The sequence below is a fragment of the Onychostruthus taczanowskii genome, unplaced genomic scaffold, assembly GCF_017590055.1.
Source record: "Onychostruthus taczanowskii isolate IOZ18803 unplaced genomic scaffold, ASM1759005v1 scaffold20, whole genome shotgun sequence".
Lineage (NCBI taxonomy): Eukaryota > Metazoa > Chordata > Aves > Passeriformes > Passeridae > Onychostruthus > Onychostruthus taczanowskii.
Window position 1 is genome coordinate 12,300,155 of NW_024499240.1, and position 27,515 is coordinate 12,327,669.

Genomic DNA, 27,515 nt, shown 5'->3' on the forward strand with positions numbered 1-27,515 from the left:
AGGGATGCAAGACATTTCTGATACACTAGAAAGAGATGTTCTGTGGGACCACACGGGTTGGTTTTTTTCCTAAATGTTATTTTTTATTACATTACTATCATTAGAAAGCTGGGTTTAAATTGTGTTTATGAGGTTTATACTATTTAAAACAATGATTTTAATGACACTTTTCAGTGGGCAAAGAGTCAATCTTTGATGAGGAAAGCATATTCCTGTGTAAAAAAAGGCTCTTTTTCATTCAGCCCTATTCCTACAGATGAGTGAAAAGAGCAGGTGGTTTAGTATGTTCCTTAGGCAGCCAGAGATATGCTGAGGAAAGCAAAAATATAGCCATTGTGTTCCCGTTTATAAATTAGTTTTGAACAATACTTGCCTTTGAAAGATCTCAAAATATCATATTGTTTGAGAAGTTTCTACAGGGTTGAAACAGCTGCTGTGGTTAAATATTTCCTCTCTTTGTTTTGAGGACTTCTGCCCTTATCTTTAATAGACACATGAATATCAGTGATGTGTCCCTGGCACAGGGCTGGGCAGAATGAAGGACTAGGAGTTTAGCCCAGGTTTGTAGCTTTTTGCATCCTGTCAGCTCATTGTACAGCTCTTTACAGCAGTGGGTGGGGGGAAAAATTAATACCAATAAGAAGTTACTTTTGGAAGAAGCAGCACGAGGATGTAGTCAAAAGCCTGCCTTCTTTGAGTGAACCAGTGCCAGAAATTTCTGCTGGCACAATAGATGGGGTCAGTCAAGGACAGGCAAAGAGTCTGGATACTTCTTTCAGCAGCAGTGCCAGCTGGTGACAGCTTAAGCTGCCCTTGAAATTGGACCTGAATCTTACATAAAGCAGGACCTTGAAGGTCTGTTACTTAGGCATGATCCCAGATCTGCAAAGCCTGAGGGCTCTTAAATCCAACCCGTTTAAAATCCATCCAGGAATCTCTGTGAACTCTGTGTTCACTTGTGTGTGTGGGAAAGGGATGGGAACTCAGTAGGGCTGGTAAAGCAGTAACAGCCCTGTCCGTGTCCTGTGGAAGCTGTGTGATGGAGTTCATGTTCAGGGGGCAAAAGCACATATTCAGGGATTTGACAGGCAGCCAAAAAGAACCCAGGGCAGCATACAGAATTGGGTGGAAAAGCAGGCAAGACACACAAGCAAAAGGCAGTTTTCTCATTGTTTCATTACACCACAGTTTCTGTTAGCACTCACAACACATAAGTCCCTTTTATGAGTGAGATGGCACATTCCAGAATTATGACTTTAAAGCGTTCCTTGCGACCTCAGCCCTAGCTCAGGTCTGCTTAGTAACAGCAGAAATGAAATATTGTAACTGTTCTCCTTAACCTAAGCTGGAAGTCAGGCTGAAGAAACGAGAGAAAGTTACTGCAAATTGATCTTCATAGCGAATCTGAGCATGTGACATTTACTTAAAATAGTTACATGCATTAAATTCTTGCAGTAGGGAATTAGTTTGCCTCAACCTTACTGTCACATGTCCCTGGGCAGCTTGGCAAATACCTCCTTTTGATGAGTATGTGCAAGTGCATCTTTCTAGAAGTGCAGAATGTGTGTTTAGTAACACTGAAATTAAAGGACAGAAGACTTTCTGCACCTTCAAGTGACAGTTACTCTTAACATTTGAACACGTGTAGTTAGTAAATTATTAAAAGCAGAACTGTTCAGCAAACTCCTGCAAACCAATCAACAAAAAGCAACGACTGGCAGATCTTTAGATCAGTTGGTCAATCAAATACACATATTAACACAAAAACACGAGCTTCACATTATTTTCTTTAAGACAGCCCTCAAAAAGCCATAATGTGAACCACCAGCTTACATAAGGGGAGTGATTAGTGAAGAGTCAATATGAGTTTTGCCACCGTGCATTTATCACCCTTTTCGGAAAGAGTTTATGCATTTCACCTGAGGGAAGTTCTCAAGGTGACTTCACTTGTTGCAAAGGCTTCTGAGGAGATCGGGGACTCGGCAGTGTACAATAAAACCACGTGATAACAAATAAACTAGAGAAGTTTACATATTACACTGTGTTATGAAATATCATTGATGTGCTGCATCATGAAGCAATCTTGGACTTTGTACCTAGGTTGCATAGCCAGCCTTGGTGTTTTACTACTACTAAAAGCTGAGACAATAAGAAACAGCTTGTTCACAACACTTGACTGTGAGGGGGAGTTCCCAGGGCTTTGCACGGGGACAGAATCAATCCCAGTCAGTTAGGAGGTATACAACACACAGGGATGCTGAAATGTGTGTATATCACATCAACAGAACTGGGGGAAAAAAGTTAGTAATTCCCACATGTAACGTGGAAGTGGTGTGAGGTCAGTTATTGCAGAACAGCTAAACAATTTGTTCACATCCCCACCTAAGTCGTGTCCATAAACACCTGATTGTTCCTCCTCTCTTCTAGACTACATTGAGGCTGCCCAAGTCTCTGCTGAACGCCATCAGTGGCTTTGACTGAGCAAAGTTAAGTGAAACGATTGATTTCCAGGTTTTGTACACAACACAATTTTTAATGGCCTGGAGTAAGACTTAATTCCACCGCAGCAGCATATTGCTGCAGATAGTTGTATAGCTTTGATTGCCCATGTCATCAGTTTCTGACTATTTTTGCCACTTTAAATTCATATAGTGACTTAAAATTCCAATATGTAGTAACTTCTGCTTTTTGTTGTTGAAGCTTACCTCCATGATCTTAGATTATTTCATGTATGAATCGATGTAAAATGATTCTCAATTCTTTCTTCCACCTGCCAGTTTGGTGTCATCTGCCAGTTTCGTAAACACAGCCACCCTTCCCTCTTTCGAGCCCTTACCAAAATATTGAACAGAGCTGACCTGCCTGACGGGCTGGAATCCGGTTAACCCCGATTTTATAGCAATAAACATATATCTGCTTTATTCTTTATATCTAGCGATCCGCATGTTGGCACTGAGCCAGCTACCCTGACCAGATGAAACACACGTCAAGCAGTTCGGCAAACAGAGCCAGGCACCCAAATTCCAGGGGGCCAGCCATCAGTGGCTGTGGGAAGGAAGTTTTCAGGAATCCATCCCATATTTGGCTCCTCCATCCCCCCCCGCCCTCACCGGAAGTTCCCTCACGGCGGGCCGGGCTTAGCTCCCGCCCCCGCCGCTCCCCGCACGGCCATTGGCTGGGCGAGCCGTCCATCAGGTGGTGGGCGGGGCCTGGCCCTCGGCCCGCGGGACGGCGGCCGCGCCTGCGCGCTGCGGGCTCTGGCGGCCCCGTGCGGCGGAAGCGGCGGGGCCGCGCCAGTTCCGCCTCGGCGTCGTTGGCGCTGCACAAAATGGCGAAGATCGCCAAGACCCACGAAGGTAAAAATAGCCCGGAAAGTCTCGTGTCCGCGCTCGCCCGCGCCTCGCTTGGACATCGCCCGCTGCTTGTGTTGCTCCCCGGCTCCGGGCAGCGTCAGGCGCGGCTCGTCGGGCGGGGGCCGGGCGGGCCGGGCCTGTGTGTAATGGCGGCTGCGCTCGTCACCGCCGGGCCGGGCGGGGGACGGGCATGAGCGGGAGCTCTCGCTGTGCTGGCGTGGGACAGAGCGGCGGCCAGGTCTGTGCGGGGGAGCTCGGCGGCTGAACTCCCCGCCCCCGGCCTCTTTCCGCCCATCGAGCCTCATCGGTGCGCTGTGCAAACCCCGCGGTGCTGGGGCGAGTTTCGCATCAGAAACGCCAGCAGCGCGCCTTCGTTCCCCCGCCGAGCCCTTTGGCCTCGGTAAGCAGCGCTCGAGGCACCGGCAGAACGGGTGTTGCCCGCTGAAGCCGGCGCGGCCCGAGCCCATAGCGAGCCGCCGCGGTGCTTGCTGAGAAAAGTGCCCCGGAGGAGGGGAAAGACGGTGAGGCGTGCGGCGTTCGAGCTGCCATTTTACACACGCTTCCCGCGGCCGGCCTTGGCGTCGGGAAGCGGCTCGGGGCCGTGCGGCGCTGAGGGCTCTCCCAGCGCGGCTGCTCCTCCCGAAGCTGCCGCAGCGCTTCTCAGTGGGAATCAAAGCGCCCTTTGTGGGCACCGGCTGCGGCTTGCCCCGCGCTTCAGGGTGTTCAGGCAGCGGAGAATAATTTGTAGGATTGCGCTGCTGCTGCTGCGTTTTCGCTTCGGGGTTTTTCGCTTGTGTTTTCTGTGTACGATAGAACGCGCGTGATTCTGTGTTGTGTTTTGTTCTAATTTATATGCGTAATTCGCTAATCGAAAACTACCTCTGGATGGTGGTTGTGCACTGTGAGGGCGCCCAGGCATTCATTGTCTTTTCGTGTGGGTTTTTTTTTGTTTTGTTTTTTTTTAATTTTTTTTCAGTTTTGCGCTGAAAAAGCTTTTCAAATGGAAAGCCATCGTCTCCCGTGGAAGTGGCCTTAAATGTAGTGTTTCACACTACAGACCTAATCTGAGTTTAGGGATGAAGAAAAGCTTAAACTGTTATCCTTATTTTTTTTTTTAAATTTAATTTAATTTAATTTAATTTTTTTTTAATTCTAAAAGAAAAGTATTTTGGTATAATTACAGAAATTGTCTTGTGCTTTGTTTATATGCTGTGACATGCATAAGGGTTGTGTGAGATAGTACCCAAGTGAGTATTGCCCATCACAGTGCTCTGCCTCTCCTACTACCTAAAGAGATTCTTGTCATAAAATAGTAAAATTGTTGAGGTTGGTGGTTTTTTGTTTTGGTTTTTTTTTTTTTTTTTTCCCCGAGCTGAAATTGCTTATTTATTGGACCAAATGGTGATGCACCGACTACAGTGAAGACATTGACATGCTTCCAGTTGCATGTGTTTTGATTAGTGTGGTATCAGAACAGGTTTTAATGGGGAAGGTAGTTAAATAAAAAATATGTATAACAGGGTATGATCACCTGAGGGTCTTTCCCAGCATGGAGGTATTAGCTGAGCAGCTTGATTATTTTGCTTCCAAGTTCTAGCCTATCTTTTTTCATTTCCTCACTAATCTTTCAAGTTGAGTTGTTTGTTACTAAATAATCTTAAAATATTTTTAATATATCTGTACCATTTGTTAAATACTTATTGATTGTTCAAGATACAGCTTGAAAGAAGCGTCAGAACAGTTGGAGTTTGTGTTAGCTGCATAGTTAAAGGGGAACTCTGTGTTGTAGGCTAAAAAGCAAAGTTTCAAGTGGCAGCTTATAAAGCCTCAGTACATGCATGAGCTTTCAATGCTGCTGAAAGTCGTTTTTAGTTTAATTTTTTTTTTTTTCCTTGCTTAGAAAAGAACAGAGATCTTCAAACATAATAGATCTAACATGTGTAAGAGTGCTAAAGCAGCTAAAAATAAAGCCATGCAAGGGCAAGCTAAATGTGCAAAAATATGATAAGACATGAAAACATAGAACCACTTTACTCTGTAAGACACCTCTCCAGCACCGGGTCATCTTTCTTTTTTTAATGTTTAGAGTAGAAGTACACGTGTGGTAGCAGAGCACATACTTAGAGAAAGCCTGTGAGCTAGATGCTCAGTGACTTCGAATTAATGTCTGTTGACTTTAATAACATGCAGCATTTATGGTATGTTTCAGATCAACTGCTTGTTAAAGTTACTTCTGCTAAAATATATAAATAATACAGTAAAATACAGAATAGGAATGATCAGTAGAATATTATCCCCCTCCTCTTTTTCCTCTATTTCCTACTCCCTTGACTATTTCTCTGTTGGTGAGTGAAGTTTCCATTATGCCCTGCTTGACCAAGCCATTAAACAAGTAGTTTGTTTTGCACAATGTATCTTTAAGTAATCTTTGTGATTACTCTTTCTTAATTTGCTTTTTATTAAAGAGCTTTGTTAAATACGGTGTGAGCTTTTTCAAGGAAATGCCAGTTAGCTCAGGGAAGCTAACTGGCACATCTTGAATGTCAAAATAATGTTTTCCACCTAAATATGTGATGTTTTCCAAACACAGGCTACCTGTGGCTACAGGCCTCCTGGTTCAAGGGCTTTTGTGGGGCGTTCTCTCCAGAGTGCTTCATTTAAACTGGCACCCAGAAGCTGTGTGGTATTAGTTAAAAATTAGGGTGGCTGTCAGTAAGGTTTGTTGAGCCCGTATAGACTTTGTTTTTTTGTTATAGATAACCCAGCAGATTTTACTGTTGGAAAATGAGAATGCTCCTTACCCTGTAACAGACGTAATCCATGTAATTTAAAGGCAAAGGCCAATTATGAATGATACCTCTACCCTCTTAGTGAAATATAGCTGTTTTAAAAATAACGTTGGAGGACAAGGCCTTGGTATGTTAAGCATTGGTGAGAACCATCAGTAGAAAAATGTTTTTGTGTTGACACTTTCACTGCAGAAATCCCTCAAGTGTTTTACTCAACTCTGTCGGTGACAGTAGAGGTGGGAGGCCAAGCACGAGCACACCTCTGCGGCCCATCCTGCCGTGCAGGGATGGCGGTGTGCCACGCGTTGGAGCTGTATGGTCAGGGTGGTTCAGTGAACAGGTGGTGGTAAGGCATGATGATCCTGTAGGCAAGATCCATAGTTGAAATTGGTTCAGTCAGGCCTTGGTGTGCCCCTGAAGAGGCAGGGTGTTGTTCCACGGATTGCCCTTTGGAAATAAGGGAAACGGTGGGCTTGTACCCTCATGTCGCCCGCTCGGTGCTGGTAGTGTTGTCCTTGGTGTTCCCTTCCACCCCAGTACTGGAGTGCACCAGGCTGCAAAAGGAATCAGGAGCTTCATCTGCTCTCTGGGAGAAACAGAAATAACTAAAAATCTGGGGAGAAGCTAATTGAGTTTCATTGGGTCTATAGCAATAGGATGATTCCACAGAAGTGGAATACCTTAAGAGGACACTGTAAGCGCCTCTGAAGGCAGGCAGAGGCCTCTGAGGGCAAGAGAAAGATCCCTAATTTGGAAGTAGTTTCTTTCTGCTGCTTCACAGAGCTAACACATTGGAGAACAACGTACTCCAAATTCTGGACTCGCAGGAATCCCCTGGGCTGTGCAGGATTTTACAGGGAGCTGGATGTACCCACAGGCTGGGTTCAGGAGGTGCTCATGGCCAGCAGTGTAAGGCTTTTGTGAGGTTTCAGCTTCTCACGGGCTTAAGGCATCACGAGTCTGTGACACAGAGGTGGCTGAAGTTATTCTGCTTTAGAAAGCTGCAGAAGTTCAAGCCCTGAAGTGGCTGGAGCAAGATTCTCTTTACAAGCCTTTAGGGTATATCTTCTGTACCTGGGACTCTTAATGAGTTTAGAAACACATTTCTGCTGGGTTTCTTCACTAGACCAGTGCAGGAATTGATGATTTGCTGCTGGGTTTATGGTGCTTACATGAAGTTGGTGTTTCTTTCTAAGTGAACTCTTAGTTCTGCTGTTCTCACTTGGAGCTGTATGGCAAAGATTTGTCAGGTAAAGCTTGCCTCTCTAGAGAACATGCCTTTGTACAAGAGGCATAATTTGGCTTACTGTGGGTTTGTGCTTGGTTGTTGTTGTTTGTTGGGACTTTTTTTTGGTTAGTGGCAGTCTGTGATAAGGAAAGGAGCCAGCTGTGACGTTAAGGCTTGAAGTTTGCAGTGTTTAAACTTTTAAACTAAGCAATTCTGAGCCAATAATTTGCATTAGTAATAAACTTAGCTTTTAAAAAAAGCATTCTGATTTTTTGTCAGGTTTCCTAACAGATGTTGCATAACATTTTGTAGTGTCTCTTGCAAGGTGGCTTGATGGTAAAAACGTGTCATATTTTTTCATCCTGAAAAAAGAAGTGAGCAACAGTAGTAAACAATTATTGAATACTCAGGATTCAGGATTATTTGTGAACAAGATTTCCTGTAGCTTTTTTGTAAATTGATACATTTCCTTTAAGTTAAGGTAGCAGGCAATAGCACTTCAGGTGGGAGAGCATGAATCCCAGAATTATTCATGTTGAAAGGGTCTTTTGTAGTCCAATTACGAATTAATCCAATTAATTAATTTAATAATTAATTAATAATGTAATCCAATTCTTCCTCACAGCCATGATCCTTCATATTCCTGCAGCCATAAAATGCAACTCTTGAGGGTTTCCTTGGGGGCCATTAAAGTAATTGTTTGATCTAGTGACATTTACATCATATGGATAATTGTCTTTCCATATCTGTTAACTCAAAATTCACGTGAAAACAATAATTTTTACACAGCTGTACCTCAGTATACCTACAGTTACATGTGTTGCAGATAGTTGGATTACTGCAATTTATTTTCATCTTGCATTACAACAGATGGGAGGAAGGCATGGTTTAATTTCATTCCTTGTTTTTTGCATTAAGAAGTTAATGTTCTTTCGGGAAGTACCAAAATTGTAGGGTCAAAATGGCCACCAGAGTTGATAAGAGTCAGATCCTGATACGGTACAAGAATGACAAAGCTCCCACTTGTCCCATTTGAAGAGTGTTTTGTTATCCAGAAGAATAGTAGTTTGCAAAGATGGTGGTGCAGGCAGGAATAATGATGAGTAAATAATATATGAGCTGCCAAAGTGAAAAGAAAGACCCTAAGTTTAGGGGGTTTTTTATTAACTTGTTACCCAGTGGTATATTGGAGTTGGCTTTTTTATTTACTTATTCAAAGATAGTAAAGCTTTACAATATGTTATGAAACAAATACAGTGTTGATTTATTAAAGCTCAGTTTTGAGAACCTGTGCAGTAATTCTTTTGAACAGGGTTGTTTAAATTAGCTAAATTGGTGATAACATTGTGAAAGGCTTTTTTTAATGAGAGGGTGACGTTTGTTGTGAAAGGATTTTGTTGGTGTAGTGTTGAGAAATACTGCTGTGGTGTAAATTAGCTTCTCTGCTACCTCTGTCAGAAGATGAGATACGGTAACAGTGAGTTAAGTAGTTTGCTTTAAGCCATACAATTGAACTACTCTGTGGTGGATATTGAAACCTGAGGAAAAGCTTTTTATGAATACCAGTTTATGAATTATTATATTGTAATTTTTGTATCATATATGTTTATTTCTTTATTGATAGTCTTTCAGGTTGGGCAAAAAACTTTGCTGTGCATAGTAACATGACTACTACATTTTGTATGTATGTATATGTAACAAGATTTTGTGTATGTCTTTACTCTAGATATCGAAGCACAGATTCGAGAAATTCAAGGAAAAAAGCCTGCTCTTGATGAAGCACAAGGAGTAGGCCTTGATTCCACAGGATACTATGATCAAGAAATTTATGGTGGCAGTGACAGCAGATTTGCTGGATATGTCACTTCTATTGCAGCTACTGAATTGGAAGATGTAAGTGATTTGATTTATTTTGTTTGTTTAGGGCCTGCAGTGTAACTATTTCAGAATTGATTTTGAGTAACTTTTAGTAGCAGTTGCTTGAAGTAGAGCCAATTTTCATTAAAGCCGTAGTGGACCAAATATGTCTTATCTGGGAAGCACGTAATCATGAAATAATTTGGGTTGGAAGGGACCATAAAGATAATTTTGTTCCAGCTGTCTTGCCATGGGCAGGGACAACTTTCACTGGACCAGTTTACTTAAAGCGACTTCCAACCTGGCCCTGAACACATCCAGAGCTGGGGCATCCACAGCTTCTCTGAGCAGCCTGTGCCAGGCCTCACCACCCTCAAAGAAACATTATTTTCCTAATATCCAATCTAAACCTACTCTCCTTCAGTTAGAAGCCATTTCCCCTTGTCCTGTCACTGCATGCTCACATAAAAAAGTCCCTCTCCAGCTCTCCTGTAGACTCCCTTCAGGTACTGGGAGGCTGCAGTTAGGTCACCCCAAAGCCCTCTCTTCCCCCGACTGAACAAACACAATTCTCTCACCTTTCCTCAAAAGAAAGGTTCTCCGTTTCTCTGATCTCTTGGTGGCCTCCTGTGGGCTCACTCCAGCAGGTCCCTGTCCCTCCTGTGCTGGCCCCAGAGCTGGCTGCAGGGTTCCAGGTGGGATCTCAGAGGGAGCAGAGGGGCAGAATCCCCTGCCTTGCCTTCTGCCCACGGGGCTTTGGATGCAGCCCAGGACACGTTTGGCTCTCTGGGCTGGGAGTGCCCATGGCTGGATCATGTCCAGCCTCCCCTCCACCAGCTCCCCCCAAGTCCTTCTTACCGGGGCTGCAGTTCTAAGTCTGGCTTGTGCTTAATGAATGTTGCTTTGAGAGCCTTGTAGGCCCAAGCAGAAGGCAAAAAGTTGTGGCCTGGTACTTAATGTTAGCCGTGGCTGGAATAATTAACTTTGTTCTGTTACGGCTGCCAGGATTACAAGTGACAGTAAAAAATGTAATAAAACTTCAGCCAGCAAATGTAGTGACTGTTTTAAGATTTCTGGTTCAAATTTCAGAGCTGTTTTTAAGAATTGGCTTTTTCACTGCGTTGTGTTTTTCTTATGTATCCTGCTTGTAAGATCACCTTATGTTAATTTCTAATGTTAAACATTGGACCATATTTTCTGTTGCAGGAACCGTCAGCTCTATAGGCCTTATCATAACTACAGAGGCAACTACATCTTATACTGAGAGAATTTTATTTCTAAGAGTGAGGAAGATGTTTAGTACTGGTTGATACTTGAGGTGTTTCTTTAGTGATGTGCTTATGTCATATACAGACCTGTAAGAATGCCTTATTAAAAGTTTCCATTGCTCTGGAGCTCACTGAAAGAATTTCATAGTTTTATGAGAAATTTTTCTTTTGGGTGCTGTAAATAATTGAATAGAAACTGACTACTAATCTGAAGAAATAGCAAAATCAAGTGCTTGTTATTGCCGTTGTGATAGAGTAAGTATAATTAAACTAACATTGTAGCTATGATATTTTTCTGAAAAATCCTTTTGCAAGGATTTTTCTTCTGAGAAGCTGAGGAGCATCAGGAAAGAAATGTAAACAATAATTATCTGCTGCTGTGGAATGCAACAGGTGCATCTGTGATTGGTGCATGTTGGTTGTTTCTAATTAATGGCCATCACAGTCAGCTGGCTCAGACTCTTTGGGAGTCACAAGCTTTTGTTATCATTCCTTTTTTATCCTTTCTAGCCTTCTGATGGATCTTTTTCCCTCTATTCTTTTTAGTATAGTTTTAGTATAGCATTTTAACATAATATATATAATAATATAATAAATCAGCCTTCTGAAACATGGAGTCAAGATTCTTGTCTCTTCACTCGTCCTGGCACCCTCGAACACAACCGTATTAACATGAATCTATCTCTGAATTTTTTGCTCTTTCTGAAGCCTTTTTACAGGATTATTAAATCTTGTTCCACATATGTATAGCTGACTTGTATGAAAAATAGTTTGAATATCTCTGCACCAGTTCTCACACGCCAACTAGGGAACTAGTTAGGTTTTAATGGTAGCTAGTTGGTTCTAATGGTGCTAACTAATGGTAGTGCTGATATGAAATACAGACTTTTTGTCTAATTAGTGTAGATAGCATACTTGATTAAATGTATTGAAGAATACTTGAGCCTTCTTAGTGATATGAGCAGGTTTATCTGATTCACCAGTTTGGGAATAATAAGAAAAGCTGCGTGAGCGAGTTTGCTAGAATTTTGAATTACCTATTCTACTTGTCCATTTTCATATTTTCTATGACCACATCATGTTTATTTGGTGTTAGTTTATCTAAATATAATAGCAGCATGACAAATTCATCGTGTCTTTACTGACAGGATGATGATGACTACCCTTCCACAAGTCTGCTTGGCCAGAAGAAGCCAGGATACCATGCTCCAGTGGCATTGCTTAATGACATACCACAATCTACTGAACAGGTACGTCTTAATTGAAGGCACAGTAAAATACTCGTGTAAGTATTGAGGAAAAGAAGTGTTAGTAACAGGTTTTGTTTTCTGGAAATAAAAGGTGTACGTAAAGAGCTATGTTTTTTTAATGTTGCTGCAAACTTGTTACTGTTTTAGTTTGGAATTCCACAGGGTTATAAAGATTGGTACTTGTGCATGTAAAACCAGCACGAATATAGAAACTAAACGATCAAAATTTTTAAAAATTGAAATCCAATACTTCTTTAAATTAAAATAACCAGGAAACTTAACATTCTTTATACTTCTCATTTTTTAAGGAAAATGTAATCACCTAAGTTTTACATTCCTGGAGTATTTTTCTGTAAAGATTAAAAGCGCAAGAAATAGCATTAAGTCATCTTGCAAAAATAAGGGGAAAGATCAACAGCATGAAATGCCTTGGTAACAAGTGAATAAACTCTTGAAACACCAAATTTTTATCAGAAATTATTTCCTAAGTTCTTTGTTTAGAAAACTGAAATTTTAGTTACGGAAGTAAAATTTATGTTAGTATAGTGTTTTGGCATTTCTGGCATAGCTGAGGCAAAAATAAGTATTTTTAATAATACTGCAAATGAATACAGTACCAGACACTTTTCATATTAAGTCTTCACAAATCAGTGACTAACAGGCTCTCTTGGTTTTTAGTATGATCCTTTTGCAGAACACCGTCCTCAAAAGATTGCAGATCGGGAAGATGAGTACAAAAAGCACAGGCGGATGATGATAATTTCCCCTGAGCGTCTTGATCCTTTTGCAGATGGTAATTTATTTTGGCTTTTCTATACCCTGTATGAATTTTTTGTCTTTAATTGTCTTTAGCCCTTTGATTTCTGTTGGCATGCTTATAAACTTAGTTTTGTTTTAAACATCCCCTTTTCATAGAGATTTGGTTGAAAATTTAGATGCCATATTCTTCATCTTTATAATACGAGTTTTCTTTCCAGGTAGAAGGACAAGAAACTTGTCAATGAGCCATTGCCATAGAAACACAAAGGGTTAAAGGTTTCTCTTTTCATTTCGTTTTGGGTTGTGCGTTGTACTTTGAACAACTTGTGTATTGAGTGCTCAGATTCATTCAGTACCTTGATAGTTTTCATTCCAAGTTATAGACTTACAGGGTTACTGCTTTTGAAATGCTAGTAGAGCACCTAATTCTTACCATCCTATGTAAATTTTAGGTGGTATAGCTAAAAGAAGCGAAAGCATATATAAGACTTTGATACTATTAATAGTTCAAGTCTGTTCTGATAATTTTAGAATGCAAGTCAGGAGAAGGGGTGTTAGTGGGTCTGAAATTTTCTTCAGGTGAGTGAGTTTCACGTGTGGCAATAAGGTGCCTGTTGGCTTAAAATTAGTAGCTATTTTGCAGGTTTTACAAATGAGAATTTCAGCCTGCATGAATTAATAGGGATATTAATTATTTTACTTGCTTAATTGTAATTGATATAAACATGTATTGTCAGAATTCACAGGCCCATACTAACTGTCCTTAATTTCTTTCCTACAGCAGTACTGCTATATGCCAGTCCTGTCTGCATTCTTAAGGGTGCAGTTCAACACATCCTGTGTAGATTATGGTGAAAAAGTATTCCAAAGGAAAGTCCTATCAAAGCTAGTGTCAGAAAGACACAGCCAATTGGGCAGTGATCTTCAGCATAGAAATGTTTGAGAAGTTTATTTTTTTCCCTAAAGTATAATAGCTATACCACTTGTATAGCAAATCTGCACATTTTTCTTAAAGAAAAGTGTTGTTCTTGACAAGTCTCATTTATATAAAGTTGGGCTTCTTTTAATGTATTAAAAAATTGAGTTAATGCAAGATACAGAGCATAAAACAACATATGGTGTACAAAATCCATTACCTGTGAGTATTGTTGTGGTGGTGTATGTACTGTATTGCATTCAGCTCCCAATCACAAGTGTCCCTTGAGAAGAGAAGAGGGGGAAAGTGTCATCAAACAGTATTTTGGGGTTTTTTATTTTGCTTTATTTTTATTTTTAATGAAGCCCTGTTACAATATGACACTAGAAGGTCTGTGAGACATGTCCAGATTTGTCAAACTTATAAATGGGTCTTTATGATAAAACAATTTAAACATTACTTAGGTATGCAATAGTTATTTATAGTCAGATAACAAGTAGGATTTAACAGCTTACACAAGGTAATGTTTTGATTATAAATATCTTTCCAAAGTGTTACTAATGGTAAAGAGATAATTTTCTAGGCTTCTATTCTGCTGCTTGAAGTCAGAACTGCTGATGGAGACAAAGGCACGAAAGTGTACGTATTCCGGATTAGCAACCCAGGAACCCATCACTTCTGAAGACTCTTAACTGTGTTGTCATTTTATCATTTTTATCGGCTTTAAAATATTTGTTTGAAACTGCAGTAGTTATGTTTGTGTTCAAACAGGTTAAATTGATCAGCAAACTGAATAAACGTAAGATACATGTAATTTTAAAAATTTCGATCAAAAAGTAAAATTAAATGATCATGGAATAATATAATACTAGAGCAGGACAGTAGAAGTCCATAGTTTCTGCTTATCCTGTACTCATTGTGCTCCATTCCTGTTGCTGTTCTCTTCTGCAGGAGGGAAGACTCCAGACCCTAAAATGAATGCCAGAACATACATGGATGTTATGCGTGAACAGCATTTAACAAAAGAAGAGGTGCGTGGAGGGGAGGGTTTTCTACTTGGGCTGAGTTTCATGTTGCAGCATTTGAAAGCATATTACAAAAGTGGGAACAAATTCTCTTGAACTTGTCTTGACTTAAAAGCCCCTTTCTTTGGAAAATCATATTCTTCATATGTTGAAAATCAATAGAATTTAAAGATGAAAGTTCCAAGAAAATCTGTTCTATGTAATACTTAAGTAATGCTGGGAAAAATAGTCTCAATACATTTTAATCTGGATGGTTTTTTGTAGAACTTGGTCTTTCTCTTGCTTATTTTCTTTCAGAGGAGGTAGACAAAATCTAACAGTAACTGAGAATTACTTAGTATGAGAGATGTTTGTTTTTGTGAGTTCTATGTATAGGAAAGCCAGGGAGGTTTTAAAAGGCTTTTGATGAAGTACCTACAACAGATGTTGCAGTACTGAGATCGGGTATAAGATTCACATTTGATTTTAAATATTAAAAAAAAAAAAAGGAGAAAAACCAAAAACATACTTTAAAATTTATTTTAATAGCCAAAAAGATATTGGTAATATAAGCAGATTTCTTGTGTAATACCTACGGTACCATGTTGCAAATTGGAGCACGACCTTGTAGTTCCATGGACTTATAACATTGATTTGTCGTATTTTAAGTGAGGAATTAGTTCATAATTTTGGCAGTCTTCCTGCTTCTAGATCCACTGGTAAGTGCAAACCAGTCTCTATTAGTTTGCTGTTTTAGCAGTATCATCTCAGGATTTTAAATAAGAATTTCAGGGTTTTTTTATGTCATGGGATGTAGTGAACATATTTTCTAAGTCATCCATCTAGTTTGCTGAAGTGGTATTTGTTTGAAACAGGTGGGTAATGGTCTTAAGGTGACTGAAACTGATAGCTGTAAAAATTCTCTGTGCATTTCCTGTAAGAATGGATTTTATTGAAAAATTAATTTTAAAACAGCCCCTCAAGCACAGCTGCTCTGGCACTATAGAAGAATTTGAAAAATGAGTGGTCTTGAAATGAAAGCAGTAGCTAATTGCAGGTTATTTGAGCAAAATGTCAAAAAAAGTATAAAAAGATACTGAAAAAACTCTTGTAAAGGTGTAATTTAAAGAGTTATTACATTTTTGTTTTTGTGCTCTTGAACAGAGGGAAATTAGGCAACAACTAGCTGAAAAAGCTAAAGCCGGAGAGCTTAAAGTCGTCAATGGAGCCGCTTCTCAGCCACCTTCAAAACGCAAACGGCGTTGGGATCAGACAGCTGATCAGACTCCTGGTGCTACGCCTAAAAAATTGTCCAGTTGGGATCAAGCAGAGGTAATGACCTAGGGCTCATCAGCAGTCTACAGAAGATGTTATCAGTGCTAATCATCTTGAGTATCAGAAGTTACTTGCTGTACTTATGAACAACTAGCAGTCTTTTATTGTATAGGATGAGCTACTGACACTTTTGGTTTTGTCTTGTGCAGACTCCTGGACACACCCCATCTCTGCGATGGGATGAAACTCCAGGCCGTGCAAAGGGTAGCGAAACTCCAGGTGCCACCCCAGGCTCAAAGATCTGGGATCCAACTCCCAGCCACACACCAGCAGGAGCTGCAACGCCCGGCCGAGACACGCCTGGGCACGCAACACCGGGACATGGCGGTGCCACTTCCAGTGCACGGAAAAATCGATGGGATGAAACCCCCAAAACAGAAAGAGGTATTTATGGCAATCTGGGAGGTGCATAATCAGTCTAGAATGGTTAATTGTACTGTGTTTTTTCACCTTAAGTAAACAGTGAGTTCAGAATCCAGGCAAAAAATAATTATATTGTGACATCTAGTGGTTGATGTGGGGAGTTGTTCTTGTCCGAGTTCTCAGCATCGGGTTCTGCCTGTGCCTAAGTGGCATCCATGAAAGTGTCTCAGCTCAAATATGGAACCACAGTTTTGTCATATCTAATGACTGCTGCTGGTTGGGTTTTTAATGTATAAAGGACACAGTGAAAAAGGACACGTCAAATTACTTCTCATATGTTTGTGTGCGTTGTTTTTTAATTGTTAGGGGTTTTTTAAAGACGTTAAAACAAGTTAGAGAAGCATCTCACCTGCCTAATTTCAGTTTGACTCTTGTGTCAGAGAACAGTGAAACACTTGTTACCTAATGCTTTTATCAAGGGAGTACATGGAGTACTTTGTTCAATTCCTAGAATATCTGAGTAGTTGTCGTTCTTTTATAATCTCTTATCTTTTTATGCTAAGGTTCAGCAAGAAGATGACACTTTTTTCGTAAAACAAATTTCTCTGTTGGATATTTTTAGTGTAATGCCTGGATTTTTTCAATATTCAGCAAAGCAGTCTTTACTTTTTGCCTACTGTTTGTTAATTTGATACTGAAAATGGATTTGACTGTTGATAGTATAGTTGGGGTATATACTGTTCAGCTTTCTGAGAAGATCGGGTTTGTTTTTCCTTAGATACTCCGGGCCATGGCAGTGGCTGGGCTGAGACACCTCGTACAGACAGAGGTGGTGACTCCATTGGTGAGACACCAACCCCAGGAGCGAGCAAAAGGAAGTCACGCTGGGATGAAACACCTGCGAGCCAGATGGGTGGCAGCACTCCTGTTCTGACGCCTGGCAAAACACCCATTGGAACACCAGCTATGAACATGGCAACCCCTACACCAGGTAAGCCCAGTCCCTTGTCCAAGGCTTCTCTTTGTGTTGTGGGAATAAAGCGTTTCCTTTTGTTGTCTTTCGAAACAGACTTCTGCCCAGCACACTCTCCTGCCTGTGTGAAAGCAGTCAGTGTATGCTCAGTTTACTATTTTTGTGGCAATGCCCACAGCAACTCATTTCTGGAGAGGAATTGAGACTAAGGTTACATGTCAGTTGCTGTTCAGTTTAGTTGGTAAAAAAAATTGATAAAAGGCTCTGTAAAAGTTTGATCTCTTATTTGACTACAGAGTTCAGGTGCTATGGAAACTGACTCAAGAGAGCATTTAAAAGTTAAATAAACAAGTCATCTGCTTCTGCATACAAAAGGATTTTTTTTTAACTTTTTTTTTTTAATTTGAATATAGGTCACATCATGAGCATGACTCCTGAACAGCTGCAGGCTTGGCGCTGGGAGAGGGAAATTGATGAGAGAAACAGACCACTTTCTGATGAGGAATTGGATGCTATGTTTCCTGAAGGATATAAGGTAATTCATCTGGATTAAAATACAGAAGACCATTATGAAGTTTTTTTCCTACCAGGGATTACTGTTTTCTTTCCCCAGAAGTAGAATGTTTCACAGTAAGTGAAGTATTGATTGTACACACTTGTTTGACTTGATTTATTGTAAATCCCTTAGAAAGGAAGGTCTAAAGGTGATCTCACAGGCAAATCAGTACTGTGCTTCTCAGTGCTGGAAATGATTGTCAGGGCCAGAAATATACTCTGTATGGACTGATAGAAGCTGTAAGTCCAGATGTAGACAAACCAGCAAGTATGCTATGTTGATTCAGTTATTGAAGTACTTCTTTAGTTCTTGGAGACTTCACAGTTTATTATCCCAGCTCTCGGCAGTGGGAGTGAGCTTTCTTCTGAAACGTTGTCAGTACAGGATAAGTGCAAATACAAGCTCTCAGGGTGAGTTTGTGTTGCTGGGAGCATGGGCTCCGTTGTATGCAGTAACACACAAATCCCCAAACAAATGAAGTGAAAGCTACAACTTCAAGCAATATTTTGTATATGGGTTCTTCTTTTCATATCTGTTGCAGTTAAAATGAATTTTGCTCTTCCTTCTTCAGGTTCTCCCGCCCCCAGCTGGTTACGTGCCCATCCGTACTCCTGCTCGGAAGCTCACAGCGACTCCAACGCCCCTGGGAGGTATGACAGGGTTCCACATGCAGACAGAGGACCGCACCATGAAGAGTGTTAATGACCAGCCATCTGGCAACCTGCCGTTCCTGAAACCAGATGATATCCAGTACTTCGACAAGCTGCTGGTAAAGGACATTTCACTCATGCTCATTGAACTTCCCTGGTTTCTTTTGCTTATATTGCAATGCCCATTTATTTGTCTGGAATTACTTGTAGGTTGATGTTGATGAATCGACTCTGAGTCCTGAGGAACAGAAGGAGAGAAAAATAATGAAATTACTTCTGAAAATCAAGAATGGCACACCTCCCATGCGAAAGGTAAGATGAATTGTCGGCTACTTTTATGTATTCTGAATTTTAAAAATTGGTGTTTGTTTTCCGGTTTAAATGTAGTTGTCCATGTGATTCTCTTGAAGCTCTCTCCTAAGCTTTGCTATCTCTTGTGGTTTAAACCCAGCTGGTAACTAGGCCCCACACAGCTGCTTGCTTCTCCCCTCACTTCTCTTAGGATGAAAGAGAGAATCAGAAGAGTAAAAGTGAGAACTTGTGCACTGAGATAAGAAGAATTAATAGTAATAGTAAAGGAAAATAACAGGAAAAAAAGAAAAAAAAAATAGAAGTAAACCCCAAGGAAACATGTGATGCAGATGGAAAACAGATGTTCACCACCAATCAAGTGATGCCCAGGCAGTCCCGTAGCAGTGACCCTTGGCCAGCTTTCCCCTGGCTTGTATGCTGAGCCTGGTGCCATATGATGTAGGGCATCCCTTCGGGCACTTTGGGTCAGCTGTCCTGGCTGTGTCCCCTCCCTATTTCTTGTGCCAATCCACCTTCTCAGTGGTAGGGTGGCGTCAGAGGGAGAAAAGGCCCTGACTGTGTAAGCCCTGCTTGGTAGTAACTAGGCATTCCTGTGTTATCAGCACTGTTTCCAGCACAAATCCAGAGCACAGTCCCATCCTAGGGGCTGTAGAGGAAATCAACTCAGTTTCAGCCAGAACAGCACACTCTGTTTAGTCTTTTTGTTCTTCCTCTTCTATATCTGTATGGCTTTTTGTTATTCAGTGTCATTTAATACTGGTGCTCTTTTGACAGTAATGTCAGTCACTAAATGGTGTAGGCCTTGTGTAATTTTTGGGTTTTTTACAATTTTGAGAAACTGGATTTATAGCGTGTTTTGCTTACATGGCTTTGTAACTTTCTGGATTTTGCATCTTACACTTAAATTAGCTACTTATGTAGCTCTTATTTAAACTTTGGCCTTAAGCACTAGGCAGCATAATAGCAGTCTTACCTGCAAATGCTCTAAACTGACCAAGCTCCAAACTGCCTGGATGCCAACAAGGGCTGTGAAGCTGTTTTCCAAAGGGAGCCAGTATTAGCTCAGAAGTATGCTTCTCTTGAAAACTGGACACTAACAACAGTGTTTGTCACCACACATTTGTGTCTTACCAGATCAGGATAAAATTGCTTGAAATAGTTTTATGGTGGTTGGGGCAAGTATTTGGAAGCCTGTGGATGAGTCAGTTGGATTTTAACTTGGTCAGTATCTGTTAGATGATTGTTCAGGTGTGTTTCCTTAGTTTAACCGGCAGGTTTTCTGGTTTTGTTCAGGCTGCGTTGCGGCAAATTACTGACAAGGCTCGGGAGTTCGGAGCAGGGCCGCTGTTCAATCAGATCCTCCCTCTGCTGATGTCACCCACACTCGAAGATCAGGAGCGGCACTTGCTCGTCAAAGTCATCGACAGAATTCTTTACAAATTGGATGACTTGGTCCGACCATACGTACACAAGGTCTGTTGCAGTTTGCTATTTCATCTCTGATTTGCATTTTGCTATTTGATTTTGCTGTTTCATCTCTGATTTGCATTTTCTGCATTTTATGTGCATATGAGAAGAGGATGATACCACTTTTTTAAAACATATTTCACTTCCACGTTTCTTAAACCAAACTTTAAAGTTTTATAGTGTTAATAGAGTGTAGGCTGTACAGTGTTGAGACATGATGTAAATACAATATATGCGTATTTGTAAATATGATATATGCATTTTTTTATATTTAACGTATAAAAAACAATGTGATTGATTTTTTTTTCTGAGCCTTGTAAGACTTTAAGCTTGAATTAATGGAATCTCTGTTTCATGGACTCTGATAGTGCTAAAAACACTACAGTAAGTGTTTATAAAAGGAAATATTAATTTGTTTATCTTTTTCAGATCCTTGTCGTCATTGAACCACTGCTGATTGATGAAGACTACTATGCTAGAGTGGAAGGCAGAGAAATTATTTCAAACTTGGCTAAGGTAAAACTCCATCCTTTTTTAAAGCACTGAATTAGCTTACGTATACCTACGTGTTTATAGGCATGGCAGAGCAATTACCTGTGCTGTTGATAAATCCAACTGGTATGTTTTGTGTTTTGTCCTGCAGGCTGCGGGTTTGGCAACAATGATCTCCACAATGCGACCTGATATTGATAACATGGATGAGTATGTCAGAAATACAACAGCTCGAGCCTTTGCCGTTGTTGCGTCTGCTCTGGGCATTCCTTCTCTGTTACCCTTCCTGAAAGCTGTCTGTAAAAGCAAAAAATCCTGGCAGGCCAGGCACACTGGCATCAAGATTGTACAGCAGATTGCTATTCTTATGGGTTGTGCTATCCTGCCTCATCTCAGGAGCTTGGTTGAAATTATTGAGCATGGTAAGTTCTGCTTTTCCAGACTCTTTTTTTTTTTTTTTCCCACTGTAGATCTGGAAATTTTTATACCTCAGTAAGGCACAGTGACAGTAAGGTCCTGCTTTTGTTGTTGCTATGACACCAAGAAACATTTCAGCTAACTCTGAAAGATGAAGGAAGACTAATGGTTCAGTATTCCTGAAAATATTGTTAATCCCTTTTACACTGCTGCTCTATTTTTGCTAATTTGAACTTAAGACATGAGTACAGAAGGGAAACTAAACCCTGATGTCTTGCAGGGCTGGTGGATGAGCAGCAGAAAGTTCGTACCATCAGTGCTTTGGCCATTGCTGCTTTGGCTGAGGCAGCCACTCCCTATGGCATTGAGTCGTTTGATTCTGTCCTGAAGCCCTTGTGGAAGGGTATACGTCAGCACAGAGGAAAGGTAAATCTAAAATACTTCCTTTAGTTGGAACTGAAATGGATGTGTACCTGCTGTAACTTACTAGAGACATATTTTGCATTTAAATAGGGTTTGGCTGCGTTTTTGAAGGCGATTGGTTACCTGATCCCACTCATGGATGCCGAGTATGCAAACTACTACACCAGAGAAGTCATGCTGATTCTTATCAGAGAGTTCCAGTCTCCTGATGAAGAGATGAAAAAAATTGTGCTGAAGGTATGTCAGAATGATAGTTTTGCATTGATATTGAATATGTATGAAAAAAAATCCAAACAAAACCAAAAAAACCCCCACATCCTATACCAGATTAAAATTGATGGGTTTTTATTTCCTGTTAGGTGGTAAAGCAGTGTTGTGGTACAGATGGTGTTGAAGCAAACTACATTAAAACAGAAATCTTGCCACCCTTCTTCAAACATTTCTGGCAGCACAGAATGGCACTGGACAGAAGAAATTACAGACAGGTAATTTTGGTGTTTTTTTTTTAGCTGGGAAATTATTTATAGTAGAAGAAAATTAGAATGTTCATTCAGGCTAAATACTTACTTTTGTCTGTGTCCTGAAACTTAGTTTTTGTTTTTACTAGCAATTTAGAAGTTGTGTAGCTAAGATTTTCAGGTTCTTAGGAGGTTATCATGACATTTTACATCTGTGAATGTCTTCATCACATGCAAGGTGGGGTGGTTTATGCTCTTAAAAACACTGGATGATTTCTAAAGTTTTTTGTAGTGGTCTTAATATGTTTCTTCAGACTAGGGAAATTATTTTCAAGATGTAGAAAGTAGATTTTAACTGCTTTTAAGCATAATTTTAATGCTTGTTTATTTAACATTTCTGTATTTAGTTGGTTGATACAACTGTGGAGCTGGCAAATAAAGTTGGAGCAGCAGAAATTATTTCTAGAATTGTGGATGATCTGAAAGATGAGGCTGAGCAGTACAGAAAGATGGTCATGGAAACCATTGAGAAGATAATGGGAAATCTGGGGGCAGCAGACATCGATCACAAGCTGGAAGAACAGCTCATTGATGGTATTTTGTATGCCTTCCAGGAACAGACAACAGAGGTAAGGCCTAGTGGTGGTGTATTCCATTCACTGTAATTGTAAGCCATCTCACTGTTAGTTATACAGAAATGTGTGCTTCTGAGTTAAATTTTTAGAATCCCTTTTTAGATGTCAGTGCTCTAATGAATGAAATCCAGAAGCAATCTCTGGAACGTTAGCATTTTAAAAGCAATTTTAGTTATGGCACGTTTAGGTAAAATGCAGCGTTGCTGTTTGTCTGATTTTCCTTTATTGTTTTTTTCCCTCAGGATTCTGTGATGCTAAATGGTTTTGGCACAGTGGTCAATGCTCTAGGCAAAAGAGTGAAACCCTACCTGCCACAGATCTGTGGTACAGTTTTGTGGCGTTTGAACAACAAATCAGCTAAAGTCAGGCAGCAGGCTGCTGACCTGATCTCTCGCACTGCAGTTGTCATGAAGACTTGTCAAGAGGTATGGACTTCTCTTCCAAATTTGCTCTAGCAGGTCTTAGTAATGAGAGGGGAGGGGAAAATGACCTTCTAACTCTTTTTACTTGGTTGTAGGAAAAACTGATGGGACACTTGGGTGTTGTTTTGTATGAGTACCTGGGTGAAGAATATCCTGAAGTACTGGGCAGCATACTTGGAGCGCTTAAGGCTATTGTCAATGTTATAGGTATGTTTTTGTATTGATTATTTGTCTGTTCAAGAGCAAAATAGAAAAACCACTATAAAACTGAATGTGCCTCTTTGACTTCAATAGGTATGCACAAGATGACACCACCAATCAAAGACCTGCTGCCACGGTTGACACCTATTTTGAAGAACAGACATGAGAAAGTACAGGAAAATTGTATTGATCTTGTTGGGCGTATTGCAGACAGGTAAGCTCAGTAATGTTCAAATAGCTAACCTTCTTTGTGGGCTGTTTTACTGTAGCAAAAACTCAACTTTGGCTTCTGGGTATTTGTTGTCATAGCTCTTGATGTTTCTGAAGTTGTGCCTAAAACTTGAAATATTTAGCAGAGACACTGTTGAATTGCCTAATAAAGGAGATGCTTAAGCTTAGTTCTGTGGATAGCAAATGAATAGGTGCTACAGTTTGTGGCTTTATTTAAAAACCTCTCGCATCACTGAAGAGGTAACTCAATTTATTCTCTTTCAGAGGTGCAGAGTATGTTTCTGCAAGAGAATGGATGAGGATCTGCTTTGAACTGCTTGAGTTATTAAAAGCTCACAAGAAAGCTATCAGAAGAGCCACAGTGAACACTTTTGGTTATATTGCAAAAGCTATTGGGTAAGTTGGTTTAATGCTTATCCACTTCTGCACACAGTTACCAAATGTAGTGATGATTGTTACTTTTCTGGTGAGAAATACTCAAACTTCTCTACATTTTATATGTACGGACATGGTGTTACTAATTTTGAAAAATACAGTCATGTATTCTTGATTAACATAGGACGTTGCACTTCTGAACAAAATTTGTGGACTAAGAAGCTTAGAATCTTATTTGGGAGTAAGAACTGTTGTCTCATGGAATTTTTGATACCGTGATGTGCATTCAGACCCTCTTTGTATTATTTCATAAGCTCTCCTTTAAATAATTTATCTTCTCTCTCTTTTTTTCTTCCCCCCCCCCCCCCCCAATCACTAGTTGTATCGATTCTTAAAGATTTGTTTCCACTAAGGTCATACTACAAGTCAGCACATTGTAGAGTGAGGCACAGTTGCCACCTTTATGTGTGTTCTATAAGAGACTGATGACTGACTGAATGCAGATGGAGGAAGCAGCCAGGGGTGCTGTAACTGTTCTCCATGCAGGACATAACCTATCTCTGTCAATACTTGTTTTTATACAAGTCTGTAATTTCCTCTGGGATCAGAGTAATAGTGGGGAGGCTCTGCTACCCTCCAGAGTTCACAAGAGGAAGAGCAGAGGGCAGGGAAAAAGCTGAGTCTAGACAAAGTAAAAAATGTTGTATGAAAATAAATCCTTTAGCTGTTCTAGAGTTTAGTGTTTCATTTTTAGCATTCAGTTTGTTTCCTAGTTCTCTAAACTTTTTATGAAGGCTAAACCATATTTCTCTGCCACTTATTTAAAGCTTAACTAATTTTATCTAAATCCTCACTGAATCTGTTGACATGGATGCCCATGTTGTCTCTTCCAGACCTCACGATGTATTGGCCACACTGCTAAACAACTTGAAAGTACAGGAAAGGCAGAACAGAGTATGTACTACAGTAGCAATTGCTATTGTGGCTGAAACATGCTCACCTTTCACAGTGCTGCCTGCACTCATGAATGAGTACAGAGTTCCAGAACTGAATGTCCAGAATGGTGTGTTAAAATCTCTTTCTTTCCTGTTTGAATACATTGGAGAGATGGGAAAAGATTACATTTATGCTGTTACACCATTGCTTGAAGATGCTTTAATGGACAGGTGAGTGCACTTCTTCTGTGCTACAGTTATCCTTAGTCATATTTTTAAATATATACCTGATTGTTAATGGTAGCAAATATGCATATTGTCCTTGTTTGCTATAGGCTTTAAGTGACCAGCATAATCTGGAAGCCATTTTTTGAAAACAATTTGGATTATATATGCTCCAATTTTACTAATAATTCTGAAGATTAAAATTATAAAAGCATCTTCAGTGAGTCAAGAACTTCTGCCATTAAAACTGCTTTTGATAATTTCTATTGTTGGTAGTTCTGTGGAATTGGAGTGCATTAATTTGTCAGAAAACTCATGTCTTTTTTCACTTTACTGATTTTTGATACTCTGCCTCTTGCTGTCAGTGAGTATGACTTGAAAGTGTTATTAGTGCTTTCAAGAAAAGTGTTGGTGAAAAGAAACAGTATGCTTGTCCAATTATGTTGCTTTTAAGTCTCATTTATTAATACCCATTGCTCTCTCTGCAGGGATCTTGTACACAGACAAACAGCCAGTGCTGTGGTGCAGCACATGTCCCTTGGTGTTTATGGGTTCGGCTGTGAAGATTCTCTTAATCACTTGTTAAATTATGTCTGGCCCAATGTGTTTGAAACCTCTCCTCACGTCATCCAGGCAGTTATGGGGGCTCTGGAGGGCCTCAGAGTCGCTATTGGGCCCTGCAGGATGTTACAGTACTGTTTACAGGTATGCCTTGTGTGCTGGGGCAGCTGAGGGCAGTTGTCAGGCAGGATTTCTTTCCAGGAGACAAAAAAGTCAACTGAAGATGATTTCCAACAAAGGAAAAACTGGCTTTTTGTCTCCAAAGTATTATTTAAACAGGATATTCTCTGCCAGGGACTTGAATAGTGGAAATAGGCAGTAAACAGAAGGTTTGGTATAGGGAGATAGCTGATTACATCACAGAACTTGTGTAGAATGAGCAGGTAACTTAGAATATCAGTTGACTAAAACAGCTTGGCACTTTGATTCTGTACTGGAAGCATCTCACAAATTTTGAGGATGTGAACTAATGACTGGAGAATAAATTAGCAGTGGGACGGGTTATGACAAGTAGTCAGTGAGATAAATAAATGAGAGGATAGGATTAATAGTAGTGATTTGTTGTTAGCCAAGAAACAGAGTGAGACATTTAGAAGAGTGCAGCACTATAAACAGTGCTTTGATTCAACTTGGTACTGCTAGAGCAACACTGGGCAGCTCAGCTTCTGTAAATGTGCATAGGGTGGAAAAATCTGAAGGCTCTTTTTCTGTGTAATTGCACATGACAGTGCCTGTGTTGGCTATGGACTTAAAACTCACCTAACAGGTGGGGACCAGGGATTAAAGTCAAGCACGTCAGTGTAGAGAAGCTTTGGACAGCATTTCAGTAATTATTTGCAGATAGGAAATTTCACACTTTTGCAGTGTGGGGACCTCAGCATGAAGATGCTGACATTGGTAGGAAGGTGAAATTCTCTTGCAGTGTATATTTGTGCAAATACTGTTTGTATATTGTTATTACATAGAACTGTTCTTTCCTAGAGCTTGTATGTTCTGTCCATTTATTAAATGCTTGTTTTATAATGCTTGATTAAATTCAATAAAAGAACATTGGAAACTGCAAGCTTTTATTACATTTTGTTCTGTTCTGTTTTCTAGGGTTTGTTTCACCCTGCCAGAAAAGTCAGAGATGTTTATTGGAAGATCTACAATTCAATCTACATTGGATCACAGGATGCTCTGATAGCACATTATCCAAGAATCTATAATGATGAAAAGAACACCTATATTCGTTATGAACTTGATTACATCTTATAATCTTCTTGTTCAGTTGTTTGTGTTTAATGCACAGCTGTTGTTCAGTTAAATGCTTATGATTTAATGATGTAAAATTTTAAAATTTTGGAGATCAGTGTAGAGCTGGTCAGAGGCAGAGCTAGGTATCCAGTAGCATGATTTTTTAAATATGTCCTTGTTTTTTGATGTTAAACAGTTAAAGCCAGTAGTGACCAACAAAACAGTGATTACAAAGTACTGGAGGGATTTTGTTTTGGATCCATCTTTATGAAGATTTAGATTTCATTCCTTGTGTTTAAAGGGGAAGTTTATTTGAGAAATAAACATTTGTGTATAAAAACTAATTTGTGTGTGGTTTTTGGACAGAGGGGCTTGTAAAATAAGTCCCTTTGGATTAAGTATTTGTTTATGTAATGAATAGGTGGTATAAAACATTTTAACCCTTTTTGTCATCCACTAGCTTTTGAATAAATAAGAAAAATGTACCAACTGTAGTTAATGTGTGTATCTTTGTCATCCAATAACGTAGCTGTAGCCTGGCTGATGGTTGTAGTAGAATCAGTTTATTTTCGTGGAAAAAGTATTTAATTTCTTGTTGTTACTGCTTCATATGCAGTATCCTGGTGGATGTGGCTTGTTAAATTTTCAGAAGTTAGCAGTTTTATTGTAAATTGCATTTGTAAAATGATTTGTAAAAATTATGCATATTGATCATATTATGTTTAAAAAGCTAGATATAGGCTGTGCTATAATTCCATTAAAGAGCTAGGAAAGTTAAGTCCCAGCACCTTAGGTGAGGCAGTTTCTAAGAAAAGCAGTCTATT

At 40.0% G+C, this 27,515-nt stretch overlaps 1 protein-coding gene across 5 annotated transcripts; it reads left to right on the forward strand.

Annotated features, from left to right (window-relative positions):
• Positions 1-3,214: 3,214 nt before the first annotated feature.
• Positions 3,215-27,176, forward strand: SF3B1 (splicing factor 3b subunit 1). 5 transcript variants are annotated; one of them, XM_041403457.1, is made up of 25 exons: positions 3,216-3,356; positions 9,097-9,263; positions 11,644-11,745; positions 12,424-12,538; positions 14,372-14,451; positions 15,589-15,756; positions 15,909-16,143; positions 16,901-17,113; positions 17,509-17,630; positions 18,223-18,420; positions 18,512-18,613; positions 19,907-20,086; positions 20,510-20,596; positions 20,724-20,994; positions 21,270-21,415; positions 21,503-21,649; positions 21,772-21,897; positions 22,278-22,499; positions 22,748-22,930; positions 23,023-23,134; positions 23,222-23,342; positions 23,624-23,755; positions 24,628-24,900; positions 25,383-25,599; positions 26,554-27,176. In XM_041403457.1, exons 1-25 carry the CDS (start codon positions 3,329-3,331, stop codon positions 26,710-26,712), a joined length of 3,906 nt encoding a protein of 1,301 aa, XP_041259391.1. In that variant the 5' UTR covers positions 3,216-3,328; the 3' UTR covers positions 26,713-27,176. The 5 variants fall into 5 exon arrangements, 3 of the variants coding, with proteins under 3 accessions (XP_041259391.1, XP_041259392.1, XP_041259393.1); XM_041403458.1 differs by lacking the exon at positions 3,216-3,356 and adding an exon at positions 3,531-3,874; XM_041403459.1 differs by lacking the exons at positions 3,216-3,356; positions 9,097-9,263; positions 11,644-11,745; positions 12,424-12,538 and adding an exon at positions 12,595-14,059.
• The last annotated feature ends 339 nt before the right edge of the window (positions 27,177-27,515 follow it).